The sequence below is a fragment of the Vicia villosa genome, unplaced genomic scaffold, assembly GCF_029867415.1.
Source record: "Vicia villosa cultivar HV-30 ecotype Madison, WI unplaced genomic scaffold, Vvil1.0 ctg.000481F_1_1, whole genome shotgun sequence".
NCBI lineage: Eukaryota > Viridiplantae > Streptophyta > Magnoliopsida > Fabales > Fabaceae > Vicia > Vicia villosa.
The window spans coordinates 203,730-222,803 of record NW_026705234.1 but is presented as its reverse complement, the minus strand read 5'-3'; the positions used below and the strand labels follow the sequence as shown (position 1 = coordinate 222,803).

Here is a 19,074-nt window from a genome sequence, read left to right as displayed (position 1 = left end):
AATGAAGTATACGATAGGTACTAGTCCATGAAGGTGTTACTAAAGATGTTTTCTTTGGAAAAGGTTTGACAAGAAGTAAAGGAAAATGGGTGATGGGAATAATATTTCCATAAATGTTTATATTCCTTCCTTGTACAATGTGTCTTTCCATTATGAGGAAAGATTGCTGAAGTGGAAGTTTTTTTTACTAGAAGGGAAACTTTCAAAAGAAGTTTTGACATGTGAAGAAGATGTTCAACTGTTGGCGGATGCCATTGTGAACAACAATGAGAATCTTAAGAAATATCATATGTATGTTGATGACAAGATAGAGAATCATGTTATTCATTAAATTCAGTCTAATGATGAGATGAACATGGTAAGAGATGTTACCTACTTTCCCTATCTTCAAGTAAATAAAATGAAGGGCCATACATTTGATATCCAAGGTATACATGTTGGAAGTAGTTGCACCCAACTGTTGTGGTGTAACCAAATACTCAAATATGTCATCAAATATGGTAATGAAGATGTCAACCAGGATGTGCTAGAGAATAGGTATGACATGTTGGTGACCTCCGAGGAAGAATGAAAAAGTTGCCCTTGTCAATTTTGAAGTGAATAGAAGGATTTTTCAAACATGTAAAACAAAATTTTTGTAGGTTGTTTAACAATGTTTGTGTGATTTATTTGACAGTTACTGAAGATTAAATCAAATTTAAATGAAGATTTAAATTTGAATTTGGAAGATAATAAATCATATATTTTGTTGGATATTTGTATGGAGAAAATTAAATCCAACAATATCTGCTAGTTTCTAGAAGAAATTAAATCAAAAATCAAAACGAGAAAAGCCCAGAATTGCAATGCTATTTAAGAAGACACAAACCTCACGTTTGAGGTGTTCATATTTTTAAGATTCCCTGTGTTAGTGTTTATCTTTTGAGTCTTTCTTTGTGCACCACTCTAGTGTCTCCTTTCATATCTTAAGGCATCGAGTTTGATTTGTTAGTTGAGTTATAAGACTTTGTTCCACGAAAATAATTATATAATCTTAAGAACCAAGAGTTTGTGTACACCACACAAATGCTTTAGTAACTTGGCATAGGTGTTGGTTTGTCTTAGTGGAGTTGTAAATTCAACAATAGTTGTGTTAATGACTAAGTTGATCACTTGGGATTAGTGTCTAAGAGAAAGTGAGAGGAATTACATTCTTATGGAGAGTCCTAAATAAAAGTCACTAGGATTAGGAAGAGGCAATGTACAACATGGGGTTGGTGTTCATAAAATACTAATTGTACTAATTCAAAGTAGTGAATTTCCATTCTTGGGTAGAGTGCCCTCTAGAGTAGACGTGGTTTCACCAAAATGGTTTACCAATTTCATATGTTCTTTATTTATTTTATGCTTCATCATTTTGTATAGGTTAAGATGTTATAATTTGGTAGTATAATTAGTTTTCTGGTGTACAATGTCCCTAACATCGTGTATGACATCTGCTCCCTAAATTTGTTATTTGTCTTAAACCTTTTGTATCAAAATATATTTGTCCCCTCAAGAACAAAATTTTGTGGCCATCCTGTTACAAACGATGTTTGATTATTTGTAAAGTACTCGATCCCACATCTAGGGTCCATGGTGGTTTCAGATTGAAGGATAGTATATACCACTATCACCCTAAGAATAACTTTTGACACTTTGCATAAAATTTTATGTAGTATTCACATAGAGGATCAATATAGTATAAATATTACTCCTAATATTCATACATGTGCAAAGATTTTATAACTTTTTATCCATGATCTATAAGATGTGATCATCAGTCTATCCATATAATAGTCTCAATGATTTATCATCCCACTTTACAATAAACTCGACTATAAATACTTTAAGAATAAATTCGTTGTGTTTACTAGGATCTCATGATTATGTCACATTTAATGTTTCGTTAAATAGACTATCCATTCTAGGGACATTATTATTTTGAAAAGCAAACTTAATAAAGAAAAGCCTTTTAATTTAGAAATTCAATACGAGTATCAAATTCTAGTAAAACTATTGGCGTCTAGGGCTTAGAAAAATAATTTCCCACTAGCACTAGAGCCAACCAGGCATGCACCTAATACCCATAGATCTAGTATGGTTGTCATGATATTGCTATGCAGGAGACTTTGTATGTGGGTCAACAACATTGTCAAATGTTGTTACTCTATATATCTTCACATCTCCTCTATCTATTATCTCTAGAATGAGGTGATATCACCTAAGTATATGTATGGATCATTGGTGAGATCTAGGCTCCTTAGCTTGTGCGATAGCACCATTGTTATCACATTTGATATCAATGGAATCCATAATGAAAGTGACTATGCCAAGTTCAATAATGAACTTCTTGATCCATATAACTTCCTTTACTACATTTGAGGCAACAATATAATCAACCCATATATGTTTTTCCTATATTTGCTTCATAAGAGATATCTTGTTCCTACTAACCTTCTTGCAGACATAAGGCTCATCTTCATTTTTGATGAATCTATATTGTTTTACTGTATCATCAAGACAAAGATTTCAACTTCTGGAAGCTTGCTTCAACCCATTGTTTGATAACTGTAACTTGCATATCTTTTGGGCTTCTTTTGGTATGTTAAATCCTTTAGGTTGTGTTATTTACACATCACCATGAATACTCCCATCAAGGAAAGCAGTCTTTACATCCATCTTCCATATTTCATAATCATGATATGTAGCAATAGCACGTAAAATCCAAAAAATATTTAAGCAGTGAAACGAGTGAAAAGGTTTCATCACAATGCCCCATGAATTTTCTTATAGCCCTTAGCAACCAGTCTTACCTTATAGGTATGTACCTAACCATCTATGTTAGTCTTCCGTTTGAAGACCCACTTGCATCCTATAAGATTAACTCCTACAATAGGTTCTACCAAATTCCAAATTTGGTTTTTGTACATGGAATCTATTTCAAATTTCATGGCTTTTAGCCAGTTCTCTAACCCATGACAAGTAATAGCCTTTTGTAGGTCACAATCTCATCTTGATCCATGAGCTATACACCATCTTGACCAGTTATGAGATATCCATATCTACCAGGTTGGTGACATATCATGCTTGACCTATGTTGGTCTTGTTCTACTTGAGCAAGTTTCTCTTCAACAACTGCTTGTGTTTAGTATTATAGTTCCTACATAAGTGTGTCAATGATTTATGATTCTTGAATTTCCTCAAGCTTAAATTTCCTCCCACAGTCCTTTGGAAATAAAGTCATTTTATAACAAAACTCCAATTCGAGCGACAAAAAATTTGCCCTAAAAAGGATTGTAGAAGTAATACCCTCTCGTTTCTTTAGGATACCCCACAAATACGCATTTGTCAGACTGAGCTTACGCTTATTTAAAATTTGTCTTTTCACATAAACTTCGCAACCATAAATGTTCATGTAAGACATATGTGGTTTCTTACCATTCCATATCTCTTATGGTGTCTTCTCAACCTTTTTAGATGGAACACAACTAGGTGTGTAAGCTGCTGTTGATAAAACATGCCCACAAAAGTAGTTTGAAGATCATAGTGACTCATCTTGGATCCAACCGTGTTTAACAAGGTTCTGTTTCATCTCTCAGATACACCATTCCATTATGATGTTATAGGAAGAGTTAGTTGATATAGAATTCCACACTCTTTCAAATGGTCATCAAACTATAAGCTTAAATATTCACCACCTCAATCTAGTCGAAGGTTTTTGATATTCTTGGCTAGTTGGTTTTTCATTTTTGAACTCTTGTAAATTTTCAAGAGATTTAGATTTATGTTTCATTAGATACACATAACCATACCTACTATAATCATTTGTAAATGTGATGAAGTACTAAAAAACTCCTCTGAATGGTGTGTTAAATGTACAACATACATCAGTATGTATGAGAACCAAAAGATTAATAGCCCTTTCACCTTTTCTTGTGAATGGAGACTTTATCATTTTTCCATTTAAACAATATTTGCACATCTTATATGATTCATAATCAAAAGAGTCCAATAGTACATCTTTATGGAGTTTGGAAATGTGTTTCTCATTTATGTGGCTTAAGAGACAACGCCAAAGGTAAGTTGGATTTAACTCGTTATGTTTTATCCTTTTAGTATTAGTGTTATAAAATGACATTTCAAGATCAAGGACATACATTTAATTGTTCATTTGTGCGCCAGCATAAAATACATCATTCAAATAAATAAAGCAACAATTGTTCTTTATTATGAATGAAAAATCAAACTTGTCCAAACAAGAAACAAAAATAATATTCATGATAATTCCAGGTACATAATAATGGTTCTTTAACTGAATTATTAAACCACTAGTAAAAGTCAATACATAAGTACATACAGTTAAAGCAACAACCTTTACTCCATTGCCAACTCGTAGATAAACTTGACCTTTTTTCTAATTCTATACTCCTTTTTAGCCCCTTCACATTAGTACCAATGTGAGAACCACATACAATATCCAATACCCACGATGAAGAAGTAGACAAATTTATATCTATAACAAAAATACCTGAAGTTGAAGTCTCTACTCCATTCTTCTTATTTTCCAAATACTTTGGGTAAAGTTTCTCCCAGTGTCCGATCTTACCGCAATAGAAGAAATTTACCCACCTTTATTATACCTCCATCGGGGTTCAATGCATGAACAATAGGTTTGGGGCTGGCAATTTCCCAACCTTTCCCCTTATCGACTTGTTTGGTGGGCCTGACAATCATGTTCAAAATGTGATTCAAATCATAAACTTGTGAAAAAAATGGGATTTGCAACTAGAGTGCTTGATTCAAATCATAAATTAAACTTTATTCGAATAAAAAACTCTTGTGACTTGTATCAAGTGCTAACCATGAGTCGAATAATGTGTCTCAGTGAAGTCATATTTGGGCTATACTCTTCTTGATTAGAATCAGTAACTTAACTTGATTTGAATTGTGATATCTTGTGATTTGAATAACGACTTCCTCTTGACTCGAATCATGACTTCACAAAACCCATTTTCCATCTTAGATTTAAATAGTTGTGATAAAATGGTGAAACTTATTGTTGAGACAAAATCACAGTTTGTCTTCTCTTCTTAAGTGTGTATACTCTTAGCACCTTTAATCTTTATCTTCTTCTCAAGAATAACTTCCTGAATGTGAATTCATGTCAAATTCATTTTCTATTTTTGTTACATCTTGTTCTTGTGCAATTTGTTAGTCTGTTGAATAAATTAGAGAGAGTGAGTTGATTAATCTTGTTGTGTTTTTCATGATTATTTAAGCTTATGATAAGAATCAAGAACCAATATCTATTTACCCAGGGCCGGTCCTTACTTTTTAGAGGCCCGGGGCTAGTAATAAAAATAGGCCCCTAATACAAAATCAAAAATAAAACTTGAATTTTGTTCATATAATAAGTTTTTAAATGTTTAATTATGAAAACAAAAATAGACCCCTAATAAAAAATTTAAAAATTAATCTTGAATTTTGGTCATATAATAAGTTTTTAAATGTTTTATGAAAACAAAATTATTTAAACTTTACATTAAAGACATGACCGTCTTATACATTTTAGAAGCTCGATTCTAATTTTAAAAATTAATCCCTAAAAAAATAGAGTGCAAAGAATTTAAAAAGAGATATTTCATTCAAAATGTAAATAATATTAAAAAAATGTTTTTTTTTAATAAATTTTTATGATAGAATTTGTGTTAAAAAAGTGGATTTAAAAGAATGATGTTAGTGGATAGTTACACCATTAATTATTTTTCACTTGAAATTGTATTGTAGTAACATTAATATAAAAGAATAAAAGAATGATGTTAGTGGATAGTTACACCATTAATTTTTTTTGAAAGGCCAAAAACAAATCTATTAAAAGAGCAGCATAAGATATGCTGAGAGAAAAATTACACCAGAACAGTAGTAATATCCACACTCCCACAGCACCGCAGAGACACCAATCAATGTTACAAGAAAATCTAAGACATTAGCCAGCCTCATGACACAACCAACACATGACCACAACTTAATTTTTTAATCTCCCAATTTTGAACCCACCCCCCAGGCTGAAGCAAAACCTGCTACAAAGGCAGTCACAGAATGACAAAAAAACCACAGCAGATGTCAAGTAAAAAATACGATCCCGCAACATCAATAACTAACACTACGACGAGTCTCACTGCACGTCCCTGCACCATCATGAACCAGTTACACCATTAATTATTTTGCAATTAAAATCAGTGGCCGAGTGGGCTGTGCTTTGAATTTCCATATGGCAAGGGTTCACTTCTCGTTGGCTTAATATCTTTATTTTGTTAATTTTCTTTTGTAATAAAAAATTAAAATAATACTTGCCTTCTTCAAGTATCGAGCTTATAACCTACAAATTGGTTAGCGCCAAAGTGTTTTCGCTAGGACAATACTGCAATACCTTACTAACATTGAACAAATAATATATATATATATATATATATATATATATATATATATATATATATATATATATATATATATATATATATAATCAAATTACTAAAACCCATAATCTAAATTTTTGAGGCCCATATTTTTTGAGACCCTGGGCTGTAGGTATGGTTGCCCTGACCCAGGGTCGGCCCTATATTTATCCAAAAAATTGAGAGAACCATGTGTGTCAGTGTGTGTTATTATTATTCATTCACATTCATGTAATCCCTTGACTAACACCTTGTGTTTTAGAGTGTTTGCTTCAACAAATGAAATTAGTTTGAGTGTCTTCTTTAACAGAGAAAATTATCGTTTGATAGTTCGTTGTAACCAAAATAATTGTATCAAACTTATCATCATAGTGGAAGACCGTGATTATTTTCCATTGGTTGCTAACACCATTGAAGTGGAGTAGGCAAAGGTAGGGCGAACACTGAACCACTATATACTCTGTGTATCTTTTCTTTTTCCCTTATCTCCATTTAGTTTTATAGCATTCATAATATTTGCTATTGCATTAGTGCATTATTGCATTGAGTGTATGACATATAAGTTACACTTTGCTTATAGACATTTAACGTATAAGCTTAGGCCTGTGGTGTATTAATCTTACTGAATTATTATAAAGTCAATTATGTCTTGATAGATCATCTATGTAAAGAGTTTTTAATCTCTCTGTTTAAAGCGGCCTTGGTTGTCTTGTGATTGAATTTCATTAGAAACAATCAAATACTTAGTAACATCACATATTATTTCAGTTGGTTCAATTCATTCAGATGCTTTCAAGCTCTCTTGTTTTTGTGATTTTCTTCCGCACTTCTTAAAATCTTTGATTTCGTATATGGGACCTAAAATGTTTTTGAAATAGTTTTAAAGTGAAAGGGGCAATTCAACCCCCTTCTAGATCTCTTTGTGTCAATATTCTCACCCGACATTAACCACTTTGCTTCAAGCATTATGATGTAAAACTTGTATGCAAACTTCACAAAGTCTTCTATGGCCTCAAGAAAGCCGAGCGTGCCTGATATGAAAAATTGACCTATGCTCTTCTCAAATCCGGTCTCTTGCATAATAAGTGGGATCATTCTTTATTCGTATACTCACATCATGGCATTATCATGTATACCTTAGTCTATATGGATGATATATTGTTTACAGGATCCTCTTCCACTTTAATACATAAACTAATTGGATAGTGTTTTTGTCCTCTCTTATTGGATATGGAAGACAAAACCAGGGCTGTCTCAAACTATTTGGAGGCTCTGTTCTAATTTTAAAAATTGGCCATAATAATGTAAATAAATAAAAAAAGTCTTATTTTATTAAAATGATAAATAATATTAATATTCCGGAAAAAATTGTATAAATATTTTAAATAAAATTTAATTTATTAAAAATATTTTTGTATTTTTCATGTGAACTTGTGAAGTTTGTTTGTTAAGAGAACTAGTTCATTGAATGGTTATCACAATATTAATAGAAAAGTATTTTAATTTATAAATGACAAAAAATTAAAATTATAAAATATGAGAATATGTTTCATCCCTTTCATATCTTACAATCATTAGATTAATTATAATCTTGTGTCAATTCATATTGATAAAATAAATATTTAAAAAAAATTATTTTAAAACTATTTTTAAAATTATGACACCTTAAAATTTACATTGCCTTATGAGTTTTAATATTTCATTAGAATTTACATTGTATTTCAAATTTTAAAATATTATTTAAAAATTGAAATTTAACAATATATCAATCTATAAAAAACTAATAGATTAAACAATATATAATAGTATATTATATTTCATCATAATTGTTTTGATGATAATTCTAAAACAAATTTTAAAAAAAAATGATAGGGGAATTATGGATTGATAGGTTGATGCTATTATATTTATTATACCTGGAAAATAATATAATTGGATGTTGTTGATACAGTGTTAGATATGATTTAAGGAAATTTCTTTACCCACCTCCCTACTTTCTTGATCACCTCTGACGAAATTCCCAAAATGCCCGCTGTTTCAGAAATGCATTTCCGAAATCATTTATTTTATGAGAAAAAATGTGATTTCGGAAATGTACTTCCGAAAACAAGAAAAAAAGGTGTTTTCGGAGATGCACTTCCGAAAACACGAAAAAAAGGTGTTTTCGGAGATGCACTTCTGAAAACACCCCTTGAGGGGTGTCTTCGGAGATGCGTATCCGAAATATTCCAATTTTTGGTCTTGGAATGTTTCAGATATACACTTCCGAAAAAATACAATAATTATTTAAAAATTGAAATCAAGGTGAATCAATACAATTAATTGGGTATAAAATCAAGATGAATCAATAAAATAAGGTGAATCAATAAAATCATGGTGAATCAAAATTTCCTAAACAATTTTAAAGTTAAAAGTTATTTTACTAACTTATATAAATTAAAAACATTCTAATTTCATAAGTAAAATTTGAATTATATAAAATTAAATATAAAATTTACATTAAATAAAATTTAGACAAAATATTTTTTACGTTTTTTTAAACTAAATGAAAAATTATATTATTGGTATTTTCGTTAAATATTTTTAAATAAGGTAAAATCTTTTTTTAATTTCGTTAAACAAAATATTTTTAAACTAAATAAAAATCTTTTTTTTCATTAAATAAATAAGGTAAAATTAGTTTTAAATAATCAAATTTCTATTTCACGTATTTCTCTCATTCATATTATATGCGTATTTTCGATAATTACTTAATTTGTTACCAATAAAATAATAATATCTTATATTAAAATAAAATATCTCAAATCATTTTATTCATACTTATATGCACACATCAAATTAAATTCTTCTAATATAATATATTATTATATGCCCCCACATTAAAATATATTTCAAGCAAATTAAAAAGGAACATATCAATATCAGTATATTATATAATTCCAAAAATTTTGTTTTTAACAAAATATTTCTTAACTCCACAATCTTAACTCAAATAATTATATTCTAAATAATATTAGAATTTAGTTAATTGATATTAATATGAATCAATTGCAATAAATAGCATCATCTAACTTATACGAATATACTATTTAAGGATATAATAAAGCAAAACTCTTTAATATTAAAAAGACATGTTTTTTGCTTTTAGTACATGTCTTAGCCAATAATATATCATTAATGGATTTATATAAATTTAATATCAATTTAGTAAAACTAAATGATAAATTTTAAAATATGAATTAAAATAGAAATATATAATTATTATTAATCATAACTGTTAAATTATAGCAAAATATATAATTATTATTATTCATAACTCATAAATTATATTATATTATATTAAATTTATGATATGTGAATTAATTAATATCCCAAAATTTTTAATTTTGGGAGGTTTTTTCGGAGATGCATCAAAATCCCAATTTTTGGAATTTTTTCGGAGATACATCTCCGAAGTCTGAAAAAATATTACCAGGGATCGAACCACCATCCCATCCCATTGTTAAAAATTTCAGCTCATTTCCGCTACGCACAGAACAAAGTTTGTTATATATTTCATACGACAGATATATATACAATACTTAAATGTTTTTTATTCATAAAAAAAATGAGGCCCCATATTTCAGAGGCCCTGTGCGACGGGCCTGTTGCACGGGCCCAAAATCAGCCCTGGGCAAAACTTGCATAAAGAAGCGTATATTTATTTTGTTTTACATGTTACATGGTTTTTCTTAAAGTCTTTTCCTCAACTTTGAGAAAACTTCATCATTTACATAAAGTTGATTGGATAAGTATTATGTATACTCAATGTACATATCATATTATTATATTTTTATTGTGTACAAATGTGTCTATTTTTTTAATTCTCAATATTAAGACAAATTAACGTTAATAAGAAAAAAAAGTTACGTGCTTTAAATTATATTGATATTTTGTCATTTGATTTGACAATGTTATGTGCTTTAAAAATGTTATTGAATTAAATTTTTATTGGTATATGAGAAAAAAAATGTATTGTTGATTGAACTATTTTTATAAATAATGTCAAAATACGGGAAAACAAACTATGATTAATTCAAATTATATTTATAAACAATATTATTTTTATATAAGAAAAAATATACTACTGATTTATGTATTTTTATAAATGATGTCAAAATTTTGGTTTTGTTTTATTATTTTTTTATTACTGTATTTCTTAGAAATTCAACTTTGTAACAAATGTGTATATATATATATATATATATATATATATATATATATATATATATATATATATATATATATATATATATATATATATATATATATATATATATATATATATATTTTTCATGTTATAAGAGACTACTGCTAAATAAGTACATTTTTTTTAAACTAACCAAAACAAAATGAGAAATTTTGATATTTAGAATTTTCAAATTTGCTTTTTATCCCTTACAAGTCACTACATAATCAAAGCATATCAGTCCAAAATAAATGTTCAACATCCTCCATTACTCCATATTTCAACATATTTTCAAAGTCTGTCTTACTAAAGAAATATAAAATTTTTATGGCAAACGTAAATTCAACACCCACTTCTCTCTATCAATATCAATTTTAACCTATATTAGATCCTATATTTGATGTTTATGTGAAACATATTTGTCTAACATGCACAATAGATGGAAGTAAGTGACATAGACATCATAGTCATAAACACTTTAGGAAAAACTGAAGTCACATGGAGCCATTTTCTTTTGGTCATCTAATTTGTTTTTATCACCCAATGCTGTCTGAAGTCACATGGAGCCATTTTCTTTTGGTCATCTAATTTGTTTTTTATATCACCCAATGCTGTCTCTAATAAATTGACTCCTTTAGCTATTTGCCTTAGAAGGCAAGAAAAAATAAGGACTTATCAAGTGTCACGTTTCCTGTTGATTAAAAATACTACCACAAAATTTATATTCACATGGATGTAATTTTAAAAGTGTTTTGAGTTCTAACTTTTGAATTTTGTTTACTTAAAATTTAAATACACTAATAACCTAATTAATGAGTTGTACTTTATTTTCATAAACGTTTGAAATTTTAGGGGCATAAGGAAATTCCTATTCATTTGTAATTTAAAATTATAGGAAACTTGCATTATAAATTAGGATATGGTTCTAGGCATTTGATAGCATTTATTTTAGTAGCTTGTAATACTGGATTTTAATAATAGCTCAATAGCAAATATATACTGCTCTTTGCTATTATTGGACCTCTGTCCATGTAATATGTAATATGGGAGAATTTTAAATGCCACCCCAAAATTTTACCTGACTCCCTCCATTTTTCATTATTTCAAAAATGTCATCGATAGAATAGAAACAATTTTTCGAACGAAATATTCTTTATTGAAAACCAAATTTTTGATACAGACTAAATTTTTGGTAGTTTATATAAATGTTCGGTAGTGCATTTGAAATTTTTGGTATGGTTAAATTTTTATCAAAAATTTTAAATTTACCATTTTGTACTGGAAATTTAGTGGTATAATGGAATTTTCGATAGTGTACTCATTCATAATTTTCCAACGATCAGGATTTTGACGACATATTTGGAGAGTTTTGATTGCACTGACAAATTTGTGTGGTCTAGAATGAATTGCTATTTGAATAATTAGGGGCATATGTTATAGAAAAATACATCTAAAAAAATGTCTCTTCCTCAATTTCTGATTAAGGTGGAAGTGTATATCAACGGAAACAACCCTCATGTTGAATTCAAGCTTCCAGAGGGCGCCACATCTCTCGCCAATTTGACATACAAGTTAAATGAATTACTGTCTGATATTGATAACATAAGAGTGAGAAAGATCGAGTTTCGTGAAGATTGTATTGATAGTAATGGAAGAGTGAAATGCAACTTGATTGAGTTGAAGACCGACGAAGATGTTAAGACGATGTGGAAATCATTTCGCCGTAGGATAACTAAAGGTTCAATCGAGTTGGATGCGCATATAATAAGATTCGTCGACGACATAATAAAGATGTTGAAACATCCAGAACCATCGATCTGGTAATACATAGGTTTTCATGTTTAGTGTTTTTTAATTTATGTTTGTTGCACTGTTTTATGTCGTGTTCATCTTTGAATCATGTAATTCCCAAAATATATTATGCAATAAATAAGTACAGTGATAAGAAGTCTCTATCAAAAAATATACATATACACAGGAAAAATATAATACACATATATAGGTCTCCCACGGGCTATGTCGGCTATCCTAGATAATCATATAAAAACCTCACCATTCGGGTTTACCAAATCCGTGAGGTTATCTGCAAGAACGTCAATCAACTAGAGGCTGATATCCTGGTCCCCTACGGGAGGTGGAGGTGGTGGTGGTGACATGTCTCCAGCCTATACCCTAGCACCAGAAGGCCCTGGAACATCAGAAGACCATGCAGTTAGTGGTATGAGGCGAGAGTGTGATATACTGTGATACCACTCAAAGTAACAATCCTCGAACTGTGGTGTCCAGACGACATCATCCATTGTCTGAGCATCAAGCCTCCTAATGCACTTTATAACACCACTATGAACCGCCTGATTAGCTTTCCATCTCCTTGTTAGTGGAGTACTCGATGAGACTCATTGCTGTCTCGTATCACAGATGTGGGGAAATGCTCATATATCCAACACTAAATAAATAAAAAATGATTAATACCACATCCAACAAATAACTAATAGACTCAAATTACAAAGTAAAAATAAAAAAAGAAATATTAGTATACTTGTAATTGGCTCAAATAATCAGCTAGCTGCTTGGTCGCATGCTGAAAAGCAACTCTAAGTGTCGTGTAGAGCATAGCCAACACCGCCACTCCCCAAGCCCGATTTGGAATGTCTAGGCTACTGAACAGCTAAAGGTTGCGAGCATCTATATAAACATCTGACTTGTCTGCAAAGAGAGTACATGCCATTAGAAGTAGCATATGCGCTCTTGCGGCAACCTCGTATCTCTGGGCCTGAATGTGCTCCTCCTGCCAAGACATGCAAAGGTGCAAGCCTCTATTAAATACAAAATCATCAAGCACCACATCCTCATCAACCTCCAGATCCTATACAACCTATGTCAACGCCAACACTTGGTTAATATGAGGACTTGTGAAGAATGTACCAGCGACGAGAAGATGAAACAACGAGGAAACATCATCATATGTGATAGTCATCTCCCCAAATAGAATATGAAAGGACGATGTCTCAGGGTGCCATCGCTCAACAAAAGCTGACAGGAGGGAGGCGTCGAGCATGGCAAGTGAGCACTCGGAGAACTCCAACAGGCTAAACTCATTAACAATACGCGTAACCTGCCCAGGCATCGGCCCCTCTGGTAAGTTCTCCAACTTCGAGCCATGGGATGTGACCTTTAGCATTGGACGCTCCTGTAAGAAACAAAGTTAAAAAAAGAATCAATAAACTTTCAGATAGTCAATCGAGCCATAACAAATAATTTTCAATAAAAAATATAACATATATACCTCGCCTTGCCATATTTGGAATGCGACATGGTTAGCTTACCCTGTGAGCATGGACCTGTCAGTAGGTCCTTTTAGAAAGGCTCCACCAATATGAACTGATGGCTCTTTAGACGCACGTATTATAACACCCCATTTCTACCCGCGAATAATATTAAAATCAGAGTCACAACACAAATATGATGCCACATTTTTTAACTTAAAACGTCAACGTATAATAATCGCATACGTTACAGATACATAACACATTAAAACTTAGATGAACCAATAACAACAACTTTTAATCTTCAAAATAAAATAACTTTTAAATTACCACGCAGCGGATTCATAAATTTCAACTCGAAAACATAACGTCGTTGTTCAACATAAACGACTCCAAAACAACAATGTATTTAATAAAATTCAACTTAAAATTCAGCAACAGAAATAAAATCAACAATAAAGCAACATGCATTCATCTCCGGAGTGTTACGTATCAGAACGGCCAACACCAGATTCGAACTACTGAAGGTACACAACCTTCACTCTGGATTACCTGCGCGTTATCAACATTGAATTTAAGAATAACTATTGCAATTGATTTTATTTTCTTAAACTAGAATTTCCAATCCATTCCAATGAATCAATAACCCAATGGCCACGCTAGTGTATTGGCTGCTAGTATATATATATATATATATAGAAATTGTTAACATAAAAACTTAAAGGAATTGACATTTAAATGATTTTAAATAAATTAAAAATAAAAATAGATATATTTTGAGAACATGCAAAAATAAATTTAACAAATACTAAAATACAATTTAAACTTCTAATAATTAATAAATATAAAACTAAGATATAAAATTATGTCAATTGTTTGAATAATAATTCCAATTTTATTATTATTATTATTATTATTATTATTATTATTATTATTATTGTTATTATTATTATTAATTTTTAAAGTTATGAAATAAGAAAATTAAATTTAAAACATTTGCCGAGGATCCAATTCGTGTTATATATATAGAGAGAGACACGCAGGGGCACTTGAAAAAATCACAAATACTCTTCCCCTTAAAAAAACTTTACAACTCATGGAATATCTCCTGAAGATCTTATGTCTTTTTCTTCACTCTATTCCATTTTAAAACTTGTCAAGTTGATTCTTAAGCGTAGAAACCAATCATGTTCCGTATTAGCCTACGACTGTTTCAAACCAAGTGAAGACGCAAAAGTTTTGCTTTTGGTAATGTAAGTGTTTTCACCAATTCCTGACCTAATAACCATGGTTTTTGTGAGAAACCTTAATTCCTCAAGTCCAAGGTTTGGCTTGGTAAAGATAATTCTCGCAAGGGTTAAATACGTTTTTAGTCCCTATAAATATGCGACCCTGCATTTTTAGTCCTTATAAAATTTTCCTTCAATGAATGGTCCTTATAAAATTTTAATGCATGCAATTTCAGTCTCTACTATTTTCTAAAATTTTAAAAACTGTTTAATTACCCTTTAATTTTTAAATTTTTTAATAAATTTTTTTATATATGTTTAGAATACTGTAAAATATTTATTTATCAAGTTTTAGAATTTTTTAAAACGAGAAGAATTAAATATGAATTTTTCAAATTTCAAAAAATAATGATAAAAGTAATGAAAATCTCAACTTAGAAATTAAATTTTGAATTTCTTTTTTTTCCAGGAACTTTTTAAAACGTTATGAACATGTCTGTAAAACAATCATTCTAAAATACACATTGATTTGACAGTAGGGACTGAAACTAGGTGCATAATAATTTTATAAGGACCATTCATTAAAGAAAAATTTTATAGGGACTAAAAATGCAGGGTCGCATATTTATAGGGACTAAAAACATATTTAACCCTTCTCGCAAATATATTAGTATTCAGTTTTGCTTCTTCACTTGGTTTGAAACAGCCGTAGTAGGCTAATACGTAACATGATTTGGAAAGTTTTAAAATGGAATAGAGAAAGAAAGAAGACATAAGATCTTCAGGAGATATTTCATGACTTGGAAAGTTTTTTTTAAGGGGACGAGTATTTGTGATTTTTTCAAGTGCCCCTGCGTGTCTCTCTCTCTCTATATATATAACACGATTGTTTTCACCAATTCCTTCAATCAAAGGTAGAATCATAAACAGATACAAAATGAGAGAAGATGTGAAAGTTTTCAATCTTTCTGGAATGGGTTGTAGTGCGAGTCTTTTAGCTGTTGATCTAGTGCAGCAGCTTTTCAAAACACACGAAAATTCCTTGGGAGTTGTTGTTAGCACCCAACAGATCGGTGCCCACAGGTACAATGGCAAAGACAGGACCATGATGCTGAAAAGATTGAAAAAGAAAGCTTTCTTGAAACTTGAAACGATGGAGAGGACATACTATAGCACTGATGAAGCATATAGTTGCTGCTGTATTCGCATGGAAGATGAAGAAGGCATCGAAGGAGCCAGACTAACTAAAAGTCTTGTTAAATTTGCTGGACAAGCTCTAAGATTAAATTTGGAAGGTCTGGTTCCGAAGATGCTCTAAGATGAAAGATTTATCTGATACCAATGTTTGGGCTGATTCAATTGAAAGTTACCCTCTACAGAATAATTCTTTCAAAGAAACATTTAATTGGATTCATGATGACTGTCATGGGTTTGTGAGATTAGATTTCAGTACGATGAAGATCAATTGAAATCATCATCCAGAAAGATATAGTTTGATTGGTTGGATAAGTTTTAAAATATTATTATAGTATTGTGTTATTTGGCTAAAACCATGTGTGATGTGGTAGTTTATGTTTAAAGATATTATCATAGTATTGTGTTATTTTGTCGGAACAAAGTGTGTTTGTACTAGTTCATGCTTAAAAATATTATTATAGTATTAGGGTATTTGGTTAGAACCATGTGTGCTGTGCTAATGACTGAAGAAATAAAGTTATGCATTAATATGGGTGTAATATAATATTGGTGTATAATGATTAAAATCTATTATATAGCATTGATTATGGTAGTTTGTTGTCATTTTCTACAACCTAGTTTTGGCTCAAATGAGTAAATTACTAGATTCCAATATTAGATTCCGAATAACTTGGTTGATGCAATACTTCAACAACATCATTAATAATAGTACACATTAAAGGATAACCCAACCACTAGTATCTGTCATGATTTTCTATAAATAACCCATAAATCATGTGACCATGGAATGCGACTATAATTAATTACAAGGGACGGTTGCTTGCACTATATAATGCATTAGACCAACCTCCAAATGATTGGTGAAGTTCAAACCAATTGAATTAATATTTGAGGTGCATCAAATGATTTGGGGACCTTTAGTAGTTAATTCAATTCATGGCCATAGATACTTCTGGACTTTCCTTGATGAGTTCAGCAGATATCCAAAACTTTGTCACCCACATTGAAAACCAGTTCAAAACCTGTCCCAAATTAGTAAGAATAAATAATGGCCCATAATTTTTGATCCCAAATTTCTATGTTCCAAAGGCATGATACACCAAAGATCTTGGGTATAGTCTCATCAATAAAATGGAAGAGTTGAGAGAAAACACCACCACCTCCTTAATGTAGGTAGAGCTTTGCTTTATAATTCAAAATTTCTTCAACATTTTTGGTCATATGCAGTTTCATATGCTACCTACATCATCATCAATGGGATCAACACTACTTTGCTAAATAAAAAAGCATCTTACGATATTCCCCACAATTCCCTACCTGACATGAACCAAATCAAAGTATTTGGCTCTCTTTGTTATGCTTCAAAGTTCAACCCTACAAAACTACCAAACTAAACTTTCTTGCAAAGCAAGAAAGTCATTATTTCTAGGTTATGCCCTTGGTTTTCAAAGGATTTGTTCTATTATACCTCAACTCAATTGAAATATTCATTTCAAGAAATGTAAAATTTCACGAACATATTCTCCCACATCATGATCATTCACCAGTTGTCCCTCATAATTGGGAATATTTTAGTGACTTGCATAACAAGTCAAATTCTACTACTTCAACACCTCTTGCACAACCTCTTGATACAACCATCCCAACATCCACTTGTGATAATAACAAAATCACACCTTTCATCATTGAGGAAACACAACCAATAACCACAAATACACCCCTTCTACCAATAATACTGACCATCCTCCCACAAGAGCATAATTAAGAGTAAAACACCCACCATCACATCTCAAAGACATGGCTATGATGCAACAATGTAAATGAATGAATGAAAAATTTAGGGGGGAAATTAGGGTGCAAGAAGCTTTACCATCCAAATGGAGATTTCTTTTTTTGGTGTACAACTGTCTATGCTATGAATACTTTGGATAAAATGAGGAAACTTTGGAAGGATATTGGAAAGATTTCAACAATGTTTTCCAAGCCCAAGACAGATTAGGAGGGAAACCTATTAAGGAAGGAGAGTTCATAAACCTTGTAAAATGATGGAGAAAACATATTTGATGGAAAAAGACGGTGTTAGAAACCATTTTACCTAGTTCAACAAACACTTCAAAGACCTTATTTATTCCAGGATTGACAGAGTTTTAGGTAACCTTTCTTAGCATACAAATAACTTAAACATGGGGCTCAAAATCATGGAAGCATGTGTCTCAGACCATGCTTTACTTTGTTAAGAAGACCCGACCTTGAATATGCCTAGAAGAAGATATTTCATGTTTCAAAACATTGTGACAAATACTAATGGTTTCCTAGAGGCTATGAACCAAAATTGGAGACAACCATGTTTGCAGTGTGGAGGAAGCTGCATAGATTGCAAAATGTGATCAAGGAGATAAGTAAGCCTTTCAAAGGCATAAAATCCCAACTTGACAAAGCCAGAGAGACCTTGATAAAAGCCCAAGAAGAGTTGAATCTGGACAGAATGAACACAAATCTTATTGAGAAAACCAAAGAATATTCTGTTGAAGTTATGAGGTTAAGCAATATTGAGGAACAACTTTTGAAGCAAAGAGCTAAAGTGGATTGGCTTAAACTAAGGGATGGAAACAATAGATACTTTTATGCTTCTCTCAAAATCAAACAAAAAAAAAAAATCAACATTGTATCCATGGCTA

The 19,074-nt window shown here is 30.9% G+C and overlaps 1 protein-coding gene across 1 annotated transcript; it reads left to right on the top strand.

Moving 5' to 3' along the window:
* The first annotated feature begins 12,162 nt into the window (after window positions 1-12,162).
* Window positions 12,163-12,528, top strand: LOC131628809 (uncharacterized). Its single transcript, XM_058899623.1, has one exon. The coding sequence runs from the start codon at window positions 12,163-12,165 to the stop codon at window positions 12,526-12,528; it is 366 nt and encodes a 121-aa protein (XP_058755606.1).
* The last annotated feature ends 6,546 nt before the right edge of the window (window positions 12,529-19,074 follow it).